We start from the raw sequence: 12,997 nt of genomic DNA, 5'->3' as shown, positions 1-12,997 counted from the left end.
ACCTCCATCCAGTTGTCCCTCAATGGCTCCGCTTTCTAAGTGATCCACTCACGTTTGTGCTGCCCTTTATCTTCAGGGTTCCCTTTCCCCTTCGTTCTGGGCGTGTTCCTGTTCCTTTTCATTCTCCTCAGCTCCTCACTGATTTCTTTCTTTTTTTTGCCGCTCTTTGCTTCTGCCATGGCTGCTTTCAGCACTCTTGTTAGCTCTGCCATCATTCACTTATCCAGCAACAGACCTGAGCTGTGGAACCACCTGTATGGTTTCCAAAAGAAGAGATCAATTTGCTGGTTTGCTGCATGCAGGTTTTTGCATGCGCGTGAATTAATTGTTGCCGCTGTCCTCAACTCCATGAGGGGGTTGGAGGGTGATGGGGTTGGAGGGTGATGGGGTTGGAGGGTGATGGGGTTGGAGGGTGATGGGGTTGGAGGGTGATGGGGTTGGTGGGTGATGGGGTTGGAAGGTGATGGGGTTGGAGAATGATGGGGTTGGAGGGTGATGGGGTTGGAGGGTGATGGGGTTGGAGGGTGATGGGTTGGAGGGTGATGGGGTTGGAGGATGATGGGGTTGGAGGGTGATGGGGTTGGAGGGTGATGGGGTTGGAGGGTGATGGGGTTGGAGGGTGATGGGGTTGGAGGGTGATGGGGTTGGAGGATGATGGGGTTGGAGGGTGATGGGGTTGGAGGATGATGGGGTTGGAGGGTGATGGGGTTGGAGGATGATGGGGTTGGAGGGTGATGGGGTTGGAGGGTGATGGGGTTGGAGGGTGATGGGGTTGGAGGGTGATGGGGTTGGAGGGTGATGGGTTGGAGGGTGATGGGGTTGGAGGGTGATGGGGTTGGAGGGTGATGGGGTTGGAGGGTGATGGGTTGGAGGGTGATGGGGTTGGAGGATGATGGGGTTGGAGGGGGATGGGGTTGGAGGGTGATGGGGTTGGAGGGTGATGGGGTTGGAGGGTGATGGGGTTGGAGGGTGATGGGGTTGGAGGGTGATGGGGTTGGAGGGTGATGGGGTTGGAGGGTGATGGGGTTGGAGGATGATGGGGTATTATTAACAGGGTTAGTTTCAATCTCTTTCCGATTCACTTGACCAAAGCGTTAGTCGATAACTAGATTGGGCTGAGGCTTTGCTGAACCAATTGTGTCAAAAAGATCTTGGGTTCAATTCCTTTCTCTAGTTGTTGATCTCAGCAAGGAGCTCGGCCAGTAAGGTTTATATCAGAGCCTGTGGATTATGCAGAGGAAACTCTTGCTCCTGATCAGTGACCTCCCACCACGCCCTGCTGGAAATGGGGTTTGCGTGAAGCCACACATGATTCAATAGTCTGGCTGAACTGTCTAGACTGACCTGTGAAACTTGGGCACCTGTGAGAGCCACCAAAAGCTAATTGGCACCTGTGTGACTGTCAGCCAGTGGAGCTCTGTGATATTTGAGTGGGGGGAAGGGGGGAGCAGGACAGTGGATGGAGGGGAGGGTGGATGGATGGAGAGATAGGGGGAGGGGAGGATGAATGGGGCAGGGTGCAGTGATAAGCATTATGATGGGCTGCAGTTTGTTTGCATCCCATACATGGTGGCAGCTTTGGCCGGTGTGAGCACCTTTTTTTGTAGTGCCTCTGGGAAAGCGATTGCAGCTTGATGTGTCTCTTGTGACATTGCCGAACTGTTTTATTTTCAGGGCTGGGCACCACCTTGAGTCAGGCTCACCCCATACTGATAGCTGCTGGTATAGTCTGGCTGAACACAACCCTCATTTTCCAGGTCATATCTTTCTCAATAAATGCTCCAGCCTGATTGTTGAGGCCTCATTGTCCCTAAGGGACTGCTGCATTTGTGTTTGTGTTGCTAGTTAATTGGAGGATCACACAGAACGGAAGTGTAGCAGAGCTGGTGCTGACAGCTTGCTCCTAATGACGAGTCATTATCCTCTCCTAAAGCCCTATGCACCCAATGTGATAAAACCCTGGGCTTTCAACTTCCTTTCAACTCCACTCACTTACAGAAAGGTTAAGAGCTGTGACCTCTTTCTGTCTAGCTGCTCTTTCTCTCCCTAGACCAGCCCCAGTCAGTTGTAATGTATTTGCAATGAGGTGCAGGCACTATCGCCAGGACCATCTCTAGAAGATGTTGCTGCTTCTCATCTGCTATGAAACACCTACTTCAAAACCTTAACGATTAAACACACTCAACGTGACCTTGGCAGCCTTTGAACTGCTCAATATGTAAAGTCTGCAGACTAGATCTCATTCAGAAATCTGCCAACACACACTTTGATGCAAAATGCTCATTCATTAAAAAAAATTCCAACGCCAAGTTGCGTGTTTATGTGTATGTTTCCTTAATAAAATAAACAGCACTGATTTGGGAATTGACTTGCTACCCTGTTGTCTCAATGAGTTTGTTGAATGTCTTTTACCAAAAGATTCATAGAAATGATCTGAGACCTTTGATCTTCTTGCCTTTTGTCTGCAGTTCCCTTTAGGTCTCACTTCATGAAAATGAAATGAAATGAAAATCGCTTATTGTCATGAGTAGGCTTCAATTAAGTTACTGTGAAAAGCCCCTAGTCGCCACATTCCGGCGCCTGTCTGGGGAGGCTGGTATGGGAATCGAACCGTGCTGCTGGCCTGCTTGGTCTGCTTTAAAAGCCAGCGATTTAGCCAAGTGAGCTAAATCAGCCCCTACTTCATTCTACCTCATCAACTTGCTTGCGCCTTATTTCTTCCTCATGTCCTCAGGTTCTTTAACCCTGGACTCCCCTTCCCCCCTGCACTGCTGGGGACCAAGGCTACCATTGCCGTAACCTTGCTTTCTGGATGACCCCCCTCACTAGATCGCCTCTGCCTCCACGATCACAAACCTCTTCAAAATTTCACCTCCCTGACTCCCCGTTTGGTCAAAGACTTGACTACCCACGGAGGCCTGGTAGCCATTCCTTTCTTCCTCTCAGAATTGTGTTTTAACATGTGATCTAAATATATGAAAAGTCTTAATGATTGTAAAACCATCGCCGATTGTCGTAAAAACCCATCTGGTTCACTACTGACCTTTGAGGGAAGGAAATCTGCCATCCTTACCCGGTCTGGCCTACATGTGACTCCAAACCCACACATTTGTGATTGACTCTTAAATGCCCTCTGAAACGGCCCAGCAAACCACTCAGTTCAAAGGCAATTAGGGATGGGCAACAAATGCTGGCCTCGCCAGAGGCACCCGCATCCCATGAATGAATAAAACGGAACGTTCTTCTATATTAACTCCAATGCGAATCTAGCTCCAATTTACATGAAAGGGTTCCATCGTACATGATCCACATTGACTGTGCCACGCGTACCTGAAAAATAACGGCACAAAATCTGAGATTCCCAGTGACAAAGCTTCATCTCTTTGCTCTTTGGAAGGGGTTGGGAATTCTAGCAGAGTAAGTGATGGGTTCAGCAGGTTTGAAGCTGCCACATCGTATTTCTACTATTTGTCCGTCTTTCCGCCCATTGCGCACTGAAGGTCATTGTGCTATATATCTTTGGTATGTTGGTCGGGACACTCGTATTGATGAAGAAAAAAACAGCCGGTCTGTGTGTTTACATTCTGGTACTGATTTACAGACCCGTTGTTTGATGTTAAAATTATAATGCATCATGTCTCCACCCAGGAAATGCCAGAGTGAAGAAATCACCTTCTTGAAACTGTAAGAAAGCTGTGGCCAGCCCTTCCTGCCACACTGAACAGCCCTATTCTCCGCCATGAGCCATGTTCCCTCTGACTGGGACCACCTTCCTGCTACCTGTTCGCCTAAATCTCTCTGACGTTTGACACCGCTAACCTCCCCATCCATCATGTCTTTTCCATTGCTTGGCTTTGTGGATCTGTCGAAACATGGCCAGTGCATTTCCCAGATTGCCTTCCCCTCTTTCCCAAACTGTCACTTCTAGAATTTCCATACAGAACCCCTACAGTGCAGAAGGAGGCCATTCGGCCCATCGAGACTGCACCGAACCTCCGAAAGAGTATCCGAACATAGGCCCGATCCCCGGAATCCCACCTAACATTTGGAGACTAAGGGACAATTTTGCAATGCCAGTCCACCTAACTGCCCATCTTGTGGGATTGTGGGAGGAAACCGGAGCACCCAGAGGAAACCTGCACAGACACAGGGAGAAAGTGCAAGCTCTACACAGAGTCACCCAAGGCCGGAATGTAACCCTGGCACTGTGAGGCAGCAGTGCTCACCACTGTACCCCCGTGGTTTCCAATGGATTTGTCCACTGCTCTGCACAACTCTGTCCCTCCACCCCCCACTGTACCCACTCCAGTTTCAGGCAGCTCCCATCTGTATTCTAGGGTGCTCAGCTCAGCTCTATCAGGCAATCTTAACACCACAACCTGAAGGGTTATGGTAGGTGGCAGGGAAAGATTCCGCCACAACCTCTTGGCCGCCTTTAAACTCAAATCAAGGTCACAACCTTGCTACCAATCCTTTCATTTTCCTCTGGCCACTGTCTCAGCTTAATGAGACCATTTGGGCACCAACATCCTGTTCAACCCCCACCCGAGTGTACTTTCTGACTCTACTTTCCCTCCATCATAAAGATCGCTGGCACTCCTGACACTGGATTATGTCTGTTGGTAACTTCCACCACTGACTCTCTGCCAGAGTAGAAGTGCTGTGTGGGGTTCTCCCTATTTATGTCTTGCTGGTGAGTGCCCCAAGCATTTTCGGGGGCATCTCTGCTTCCAGACTTTTGTGACATGGACAAAATGCAGCCCAGGTCAGAGGGACATTGAAGACCCCTGAAATATTTTCAGTTCAGCCTCTCAACTTACTCCCTTTGTCGAGGAGGCTCTATTGCTGACTAGAACTGAGCTTGTACAGTTGAGACATCACCCCTGAAAGTGCTCTTCACACCTGGCAGGGAAGGCCGCTTCCCAGTGGGTGTACTAGTCTCCTAAGGATTGTTGGCCTTCTACAAGGTAGTAGACCCTGTGTAAAGAGCACCTGCCCTGCACACTCATGGAGGGGTGGATCTGGGATGTGTCCTTTAGAAGACCGAGTAGTGCCTCCAATGAAAGGCGAGTTTTTGGCTAAGATCAAATGAAGGATCAAGCCCGAGATCAGGGGTAATGCTTGTTCTTGACAGTATGGATCTAGTACGTCCCCTTTGTGGGGCCATGAATTGAATTTGAAGTGTTTTTTGGAGCAAGCAAGGAGATGGATAAAGACTTTACCTCGTCCACTCTGCGCATTAGAGTTGCAAATCTGAGAAAGGAATAAAAAAAGATTCGCTGAAAGGTCGGTATGAGACATGTCCAGCTCTTGATCTGTTTTCCAGCTGTTCCACTGCTGGGAGAAATCTTGGGCCCAGTGTGACACCGACATGGAAAAAGCTCATCTAGCATTTTTCTCTGGATAATTCCATTTGGGTTTAAAAGTATTCCTTCAGGGCCGCATCGAGCAGTCTACTGGGGATGTGAAGCCACAGTCACAGCAAATGGTAAAATCAAATTTCTGCTCCAACTGGAAATCACCAGTGAGCTAGAATGAACAAACGGAGATATTCTTAGAATTCCTGCTCCCCACAAGAGATTAGAAAGATGATCCCTGCCTTGCATGGGAATTCTCAATGCTTTTGAACTGAGTTAACATGTGTGTCCTGATCAGGCAGCCAAGGACCCTGCCAATAGCTAACAGCGCAGTCACTTCAGCTAAATTAGAAATCATAGAAAGTTATGGTGCAGAAAGAGGCCATTCAGCCCATCGTGTCTGTGCCGGCCAAAAAAAGGGGGAAAAAAGAAACTGGCTGCTCATTTTAATCCCACTTTCCAGCACGTGGTCCGCAGCCTTGCAAGTTACAGCACTTCAGACGCAGATCCAGGTACCTTTCAAATAAGTTAGTGTTGCAGCCTCAACCACCAACTCAGGCAGTGAATTTGAAACATCCACTGAACTCTGGGTGAAAAAGTTCCCCCTCGTGTCCCCTCTTATCCTTCTACCCATTACCTTAATTCTATGCCCCTTGGTAATCAGCTAGGGGAAACAAGTCTTTCCTGACTACCCTGTCTAAGCCCCTCAGAACTTTGTAAACCACAAATTAGGTCACCCCCTTAGCCTCCTGTGTTCTCAGGAAAACAACCCCAGCCTATCCAATCTCTACTCATAGCTGCAATTTTCAAGCGCTGACAACATTCTTGTAAATCTCTGCACCCTCTCCAGAATGGTACACAGAACCTCAGCTGTGGCATAACTGGTGTTTTATACAGTTCCATCATTTCATCCCTGATTTTGTATTTGATACCTTGCCCAATAAAGGAAAGCATTCTAAAATTGTATGTTTACCAAGATTGCACAGGATATACAGCAGAGAAAAAGTCCATCCAGTCCATGCTGGCCTTAATGTTCCACTCCATCCCAGTTTTCCTCATCTAAATCTACCGTCGTAACCCTCACTTGCTTGTTTAGCTGCCCCTTAAATGGGTCTATTCTATACACTTCACCACTCCCTGTGGTATTGAGTTCCACATTCTCCCTACTCTTTGTGTAAAGAAGTTTCTTCTGAATTCCCGGTTGGATATCTTGGTGACCATCTTATATTGCTGGCCTCCAGTTACGTTCTATCCCACGAGCGAAAACCTTGTCTGTGTATCCACTCTGCCGAAACCCCTCATCATTTTAAATACCTCTCTTGGATTGCCCCTCAGCCTCCCATCTTCCAGGCTAAAGAGGTCCAGTCCTCTTCATCGTTTCTTCATCTGGTTTTTTTTTCTATATCATCCTTGTAAATCTTTTCTGCACCTCCTCCAGCCTCTGGGGGTGTGGGCACCGGAGAAGGGCAGTGATCTGGCGGGCAAAACTCCTACCCCTGCAACCCTCCTGCCAGCTCCCCCATCCGTCACCCCTTTTCTCTCTTTAATTTTGCTGAGGGTACTGATGGTTGCAGCTCCCTGGCCGCCTGGCGGTGGCCATTCTCCATGGCTGCTGGGGTTAGGAGGGCAGCAATTGCCAAGTCTAATGGTGTCTTTGGGTGATGCCCACAAAAACACACTTGTCAGCAGAGGTTGTGATTCAGAGCAGAAAGCTCAGCCAACCTCCTCCTCCCCCTTCCCCTACCAACCCCCCCCCCCCCCCCCCCCCACACACACACAATCCTTCACTAAAGGACAACTGTTACACCCCTTGTTGTAGTTGGCCTGGTTGCAAACCACTGATTCAGCAGAAAGTGAGATTTAGTACCCGAGGCCTCCCGGTTTGCATGGCTGAGGCTCAGTGCTATGCTGGCATTTCTCCACCAAACTATCAGGAGGGACGGAGAATGTCTTTTTAAGCAGAGTGATTTATTTTTAATTGGATTTGCTTTGGGTGCTTTTTCATTCCCAAGGGTGGTGTGGGGGCGATCTGCACTGATGTGTGCTGTGATCTGGCCTCCGCTGCTAGCACCAGGCAGCACAGAGGATATCTCCACGTCCTTGTGTGTGTGTGTGTGTGTGTGTGGGGGTGGGGGGGGGGGGGGGGGGCTGCTCTCGAGGAGAACAATGGACCTCTCCTTGAAGGAGACAATATAGTTTGGTGAAGAACACTAACATTTATTCGCGGGTCACTGGTGTCATCATGTGATCTGAACCTTTTCCATTCATGAAATACCATGTGCTCCTGGGTATGCACCAAGCCACGGGAATCGGATAGATCCAGGACCGGCGTTAATCCCTTAACAACCAGGCAGCCTGTAAGGGGGCCAGGCTTCGCTTTGTGTTAGCAATGAATAGAGAGAATGGCGAGGCATCCTGACTGAGCCCTGAGCATATCAGTACTGCTCCTGAGTGCATTAGTATTACTCCTGCCTGGATAGGCATTCCTGTCCCATTTACTGCGAGCTTGCCTCAGTCTGAGCTGTTCGCACAGACAAAGCTGCCTCGCCCATCCCCGCTCTCCCAGGGTCTTTGCAATAAAACAGCTGGATCGTCTGAGGTCCCCTTGCTATGTGGGCAGCTGTCTGACGACATTATTAAACAGAATGTCAGCGCCGACGCTAGAACATTCAAACAATGCGAGTCGCTGTCAAAGTGTCTTTGACTTCCTTTGATTCTGATGATGAATGAACTGGTCAGTGTGAGCACAGGCTTGAGAGATGAGCTATTCTTGCTGTCTTTGTGATCGCAGTTATGAAGGTTGTTTGTTGCTGACAATGCAGGCTGTTTGGGAGAATGGGATGTGTTTATCGTCTGGTACCAAAACATTCCAGGTGATCTTTCGGCTTTTTTGCAAATATCTGTGCTTCACTGCAGACTGTGAAAGGTGCTACACTGGGTCAGCGGTAGCCCTGACTTAGAACGGTGCTGGTTCAGGTCCCACTCCCTAGGGACCTCAGCACAAAATCTCCACGAACCCTTTGGTGCAATGCTGAGGGAAGCATTGCGATTCTGGAGGTGCGTTTTTTTTAAATTTAGACTACCCAATTCAATTTTTCCAATTAAGGGGCAATTTAGCGCGGCTTATCCACCTAGCCTGTGATCCAGAGCCGGGATCGAACCTGGGACCTCGGCGCCGTGAGGCTGCAGGGCTAACCCACTGTGCCACCGTGCTGCCCGTGGAGGTGTGACTTTCGATGAGATAATCAACCTCATGTGGAAGTCAAAATCACACTTGAGTCATTGGTAGCAAAGCAGGAGTCCTGACAGCGATCTATCTCTCAGCCAACACCAGTAGAATAGATGATTTGGTCAGAATCTTATTGCTGTTTTTGGGATCTTGCTGTGTGCAAATTGGCTGTGTTTTTTTAAGAGTATCCAATCCCCCCCCCCCCCCCCCCCCCAATTAAGGGGCAGTTCATCGTGGCCAAGCCATCTATCCTGCACATCTTTTGGGTTGTGGGGGCGAAACCCACGCAAACAGGGGGAACATGTGCAAACTCCGCACGGTCAGTGACCTGGGGCCGGGATCGAACCTGGGACCTCGCACCATGAGGCAGCAGTGCTAACCACTGCGCCGCCGTGCTGCTCACAAAAATTGGCTGTTTCTTACCTCACTACAGATACTTCATTTGTTTGGCTGGGGGGGGGGGGAGGAAGGGAGGAAGGGGGAGTATATTCTGAGGATGGGATTGGTGGTATATAAATGCACGCCTTAATTCTCTTCCCCCCCCCCCCCCCCCACAAATGGCTCTCATTACATATATACAAGCATTGCTGCCTACGGCACTGAGGACCTGGGTTCGAATCCCGGCCCTGGGTCACTGTCTGTGAGGAATTTGCACATTCTCCCCCTGTCTGCGTGGGTTTCATCCCCACAACCCAAAGATGTGCAGGGTAGGTGGATTGGCCACGCGAAATTGCCCCTTAATTGGAAAAAATAATTGGGTACTCTAAATTTTTTTTTTTTTAAATTACATAGATACAAAACATCATCAAAGTTCTGTGTGCTGGTGATTTGCAATGTGTGTTATTCGCGTATGAACACTTTTTGTGCATTTGCATGGCAGCCCACTGCTTTAAATTGATGTTAACAGCACTGATGGGAATTTCAGACAGAGAAGAAGCCACATGAACATAGAGAGTAATCGTCGTCTAACATTATAAATGGCCATTTCCAGACAATAAGTGAACAAAAACATCTGGAAGTCTATCGAGTGCCCGAGAGCAGGCAGGCTCTGTGTGCAGTGCTGGCAGTGGGGAGTCTCTATCTTCTGCCTAATGCAGACTCCGTGCTCTGAATGATAATCGATGAGCCTGTTGGTTGCTGGAGAGATGGTATGAGCAAGGCAGTTGGGGTGAGAATGCCTGAGGCCGTGTGAAGAATCCCCTACACCCTGCCCCCCCCGCCCCCCCCCCCCCCCTCCCCAAATGTGTTCTTCCGCCTTTTGTCTATGTTGGGAATGTTTTCTCTTTTGAGTCAGTGGCTGTGATCAGCCCACACTCGCCTACGAAGGTCAGCTGTGCTCTGCTGTGTACACAGAGGGACTGTTATACTGCCCAGCACAAACCCAAGACTCAGCTCTGGACCCACTCTGTGTAACCAACAGGAGGTGGCTGTTTGCTCGGAGCAGTTGTCCTGTCAGCTGTTGGGTGCATGCCGAGTTGAAATGCAGGAGAAATACCAGGAACTCCCCCCAATGTGAGAGAAGCGGCCTCTGGACTGGGTTTCAGGGCAGCACAATTGGTACCTGCTGATGCCTTTCATGAAGCTGACAAACTGACAGCTACAATAGGCCAATTGTCAGGCAGCTGACATGCTGTTTACACAAGTTAAATTGAAATCTAACCCAACTGCTCAAGAGCTCTCAACTGAAGAGGCATCTTGAACAGTCCATCATGAAGTAACCATCGATCCTGTGCTCCCAAGTGTAAAGCCGGTATTTAAGATTTTCAGATGGGGTTTGGTGGGTCGTTAGAATTGGCAATTTCCAGCTTGTGGAACAGTGTCAACCTTGCAAAGTGAACTTGTCAGGATTATTCAGGAAAATCCAATGTACAAAACCGGCCATTCCAGCAATCTGAAAAACGCGTTTATCTCAATCGTTGGAATCAGAGATTGGTTAGTGGACAGAAGGAGGCCGTTTGGCCCATTGTATCCCATGCTGGCTCTCTGCACGAGCTTTCCCCATCGAGCTGCAAACTCTTCCAATAATCATCCCCCCCCCCCCTTTTGAAAGCTGCAATTGAATCGGTCTCCACCACGCACTCGGGCAGTGCATTACAGATCAAGGTGACCCTTAAATGTCATTATTGTGCTTCCACCACCTTCTCTGGCAGCGAGTTCCAGGCACCCACTACCCTCTGTATAAAAAAACTTCCTTCGCACATCCCCTCGCACCTTAAACCTATGTCCTCATGTAATTGACTCTTCCACCCTGGGAAAAAGCTTCTTGACCCTTCCACCTGTGGGAACATTTTCTCCCTGTCTAATCGGTCCACATTTCTCATGGTTTTGATCTCGACCTTCTCTTCACCAAGGAGAGCAACTCCAATCTATCCACATAGCTCGAGTACCCCATCCCTGGAACAAATTGGTGTGAGTTTTTTCTGCAACGTCTCTAATGCTTTCAGCGTCTCCCAATACAATGAAGTGCCCAGAATCGGACACTGTACTCCAGTTGGGCTGCACGAGAGTCTGATAAAGATTCGCCATAGCTTGCTTTTGTTCTCTCTACCTCTATTTATAAAGCCCAGGATCCCATACGCGTTATTAACCTCTCCTTCCACCTTCAACGATTTGTGCACGTATACCACCAGGTCCCTCTGCTCCTGCACCCACTTTAGAATTACATAGAACAGTACAGCACAGAACAGGCCCTTCGGCCCTCGATGTTGTGCCGAACAATGATCACTCTACTTAAACCCACGTAACCCGTATACCCGTAACCCAACAATCCCCCCATTAACCTAACACTACGGGCAATTTAGCATGGCCAATCCACCTAACCCGCACATCTTTGGACTGTGGGAGGAAACCGGAGCACCCGGAGGAAACCCACGCACACACAGGGAGGATGTGCAGACTCCGCACAGACAGTGACCCAGCCGGGAATCGAACCTGGGACCCTGGAGCTGTGAAGCATTGATGCTAACCACCATGCTACCGTGAGGCCCTTGTATCCTTTATTTTCTATTGCCTCTCCTAGCTCTTCCTACCAACATATATGCCTTCACACTACTCCGCACTGCATTTAACCTGCCACATGCCCACTCATGGTGCCTTGTCCAATCTCCCTTTTGAACTCCATCACTGTCCTCCATTCAAAATACTTTTTTGCACCATCTCCAAATTTTGAAATTGTGTCCCAGGTCATTCATTTTTATCCAGAACGTTCGTGGTTCTCATGGGGACCCCATGGGGAACTCTATCAGTCTGAAAAAATAACTGTTCATCTGCCCCCCCCCCCCCCCCCCCCCCCCCCCGCGACCTGGCACACGGCCCACTTTACACCCGTTCTGTTACCGTCCCTTTTGTTCCATGGGCTTCAGCTTTGCTGACAAGCCTGTTATGTGGCACTTTATGAAATGTCTTTTGGACGTTCATGTGCACCACCGTAACCACGCTGCCCCTATCAACCCTCTCTGTTATCACTGACTGTCGCACCCGCCTCACAACAAACCAAATATTGAAGCAGCTCAGGAGAGAAGTCATACAAACTCGAACCGTTCACTCTTTTCTTTTCTCTCCATAGTTGCTGCCAGACCTGCTGAGGTTTTCCAGCATTTTCTATTTTTATTTCCAATAGTAAAGCTGCTGTGTTTTACACACCCTCCTGGGTGATGTTGCTTCACCTGCTCTAGCAGTGATTCCTGGTAAACCTTTGAAGAAAAGGCTTTTTGCACAACAGGAGATCAGCTGGCTGCAGATGCACAAGTTCTCCCTTATTCAGCTCCGGTTGACAGTATAAACAAAGCCAGGATCCGGACGGAACTGTAAATCCGTGAAGACTTGTGTTAGTCCTGCCTGGGGCTCTGTATAAAAGCAGAAGTGTAGCCCACGGAGATCAGCTCCCCAGTCAGTGTAAGGCAGCTCTACTGAAACGCGACATAGTGATAGCTCCAGAGTTCAACAGTGCCCTGGATTTGACCAAATTTACCAATACAAACTTTACTATAATGGCCTCAGAGCTGAACAGCCCGGCAATACGAAGAATAGGCACTTGTGGGAGCCAACAAAAATGGGGCGGGGGGAGGGTTGCACTGCTGGTGCGTGTGAACAAAGAAATGTGTGAGACTGATATTAAATATTGCTGCTCGAGAAAGTCATGCGCTGTCATCCGTATGCGATGATCCTGTTGAGCCGTACTTGACGTAACTGCTTCGACTGATTCTGTATTAAATCTTGGATCTGTCTTTCAGAGTGCAAGGAGGGATTCTTCAAATCGGAGGCCACCAACAACCCCTGCTTGGAATGTCCTGCCAACACCCGGCCCTCTGAATCAGGCTCCACATTGTGTCCGTGCAAAGAAGGTTTTTACCGAGCTCCCAGTGACCAAGGCACCTCTGCATGTTCACGTGAGTGTAACCACCTTATATGC

General features: G+C 49.1%; 1 protein-coding gene across 4 annotated transcripts in view; it reads left to right on the top strand.

The window, feature by feature from the left end:
• epha2b (eph receptor A2 b) overlaps positions 1 to 12,997 on the top strand; it is a 59,428-nt gene that overhangs the window by 22,018 nt on the left and 24,413 nt on the right. For all 4 annotated transcript variants that reach the window (XM_038821929.1, XM_038821928.1, XM_038821927.1 and 1 more), the window contains exon 4: positions 12,819 to 12,974. In XM_038821929.1, coding sequence (XP_038677857.1) covers positions 12,819 to 12,974 — 156 coding nt within the window. The remainder of the gene's footprint in view (positions 1 to 12,818; positions 12,975 to 12,997) is intronic.

This window comes from Scyliorhinus canicula, chromosome 16 (assembly GCF_902713615.1).
Source record: "Scyliorhinus canicula chromosome 16, sScyCan1.1, whole genome shotgun sequence".
Classification (NCBI taxonomy): Eukaryota; Metazoa; Chordata; class Chondrichthyes; order Carcharhiniformes; family Scyliorhinidae; genus Scyliorhinus; species Scyliorhinus canicula.
The sequence above is the reverse complement of the archived record's forward strand: the minus strand, read 5'-3'. Positions and strand labels throughout refer to the sequence as shown.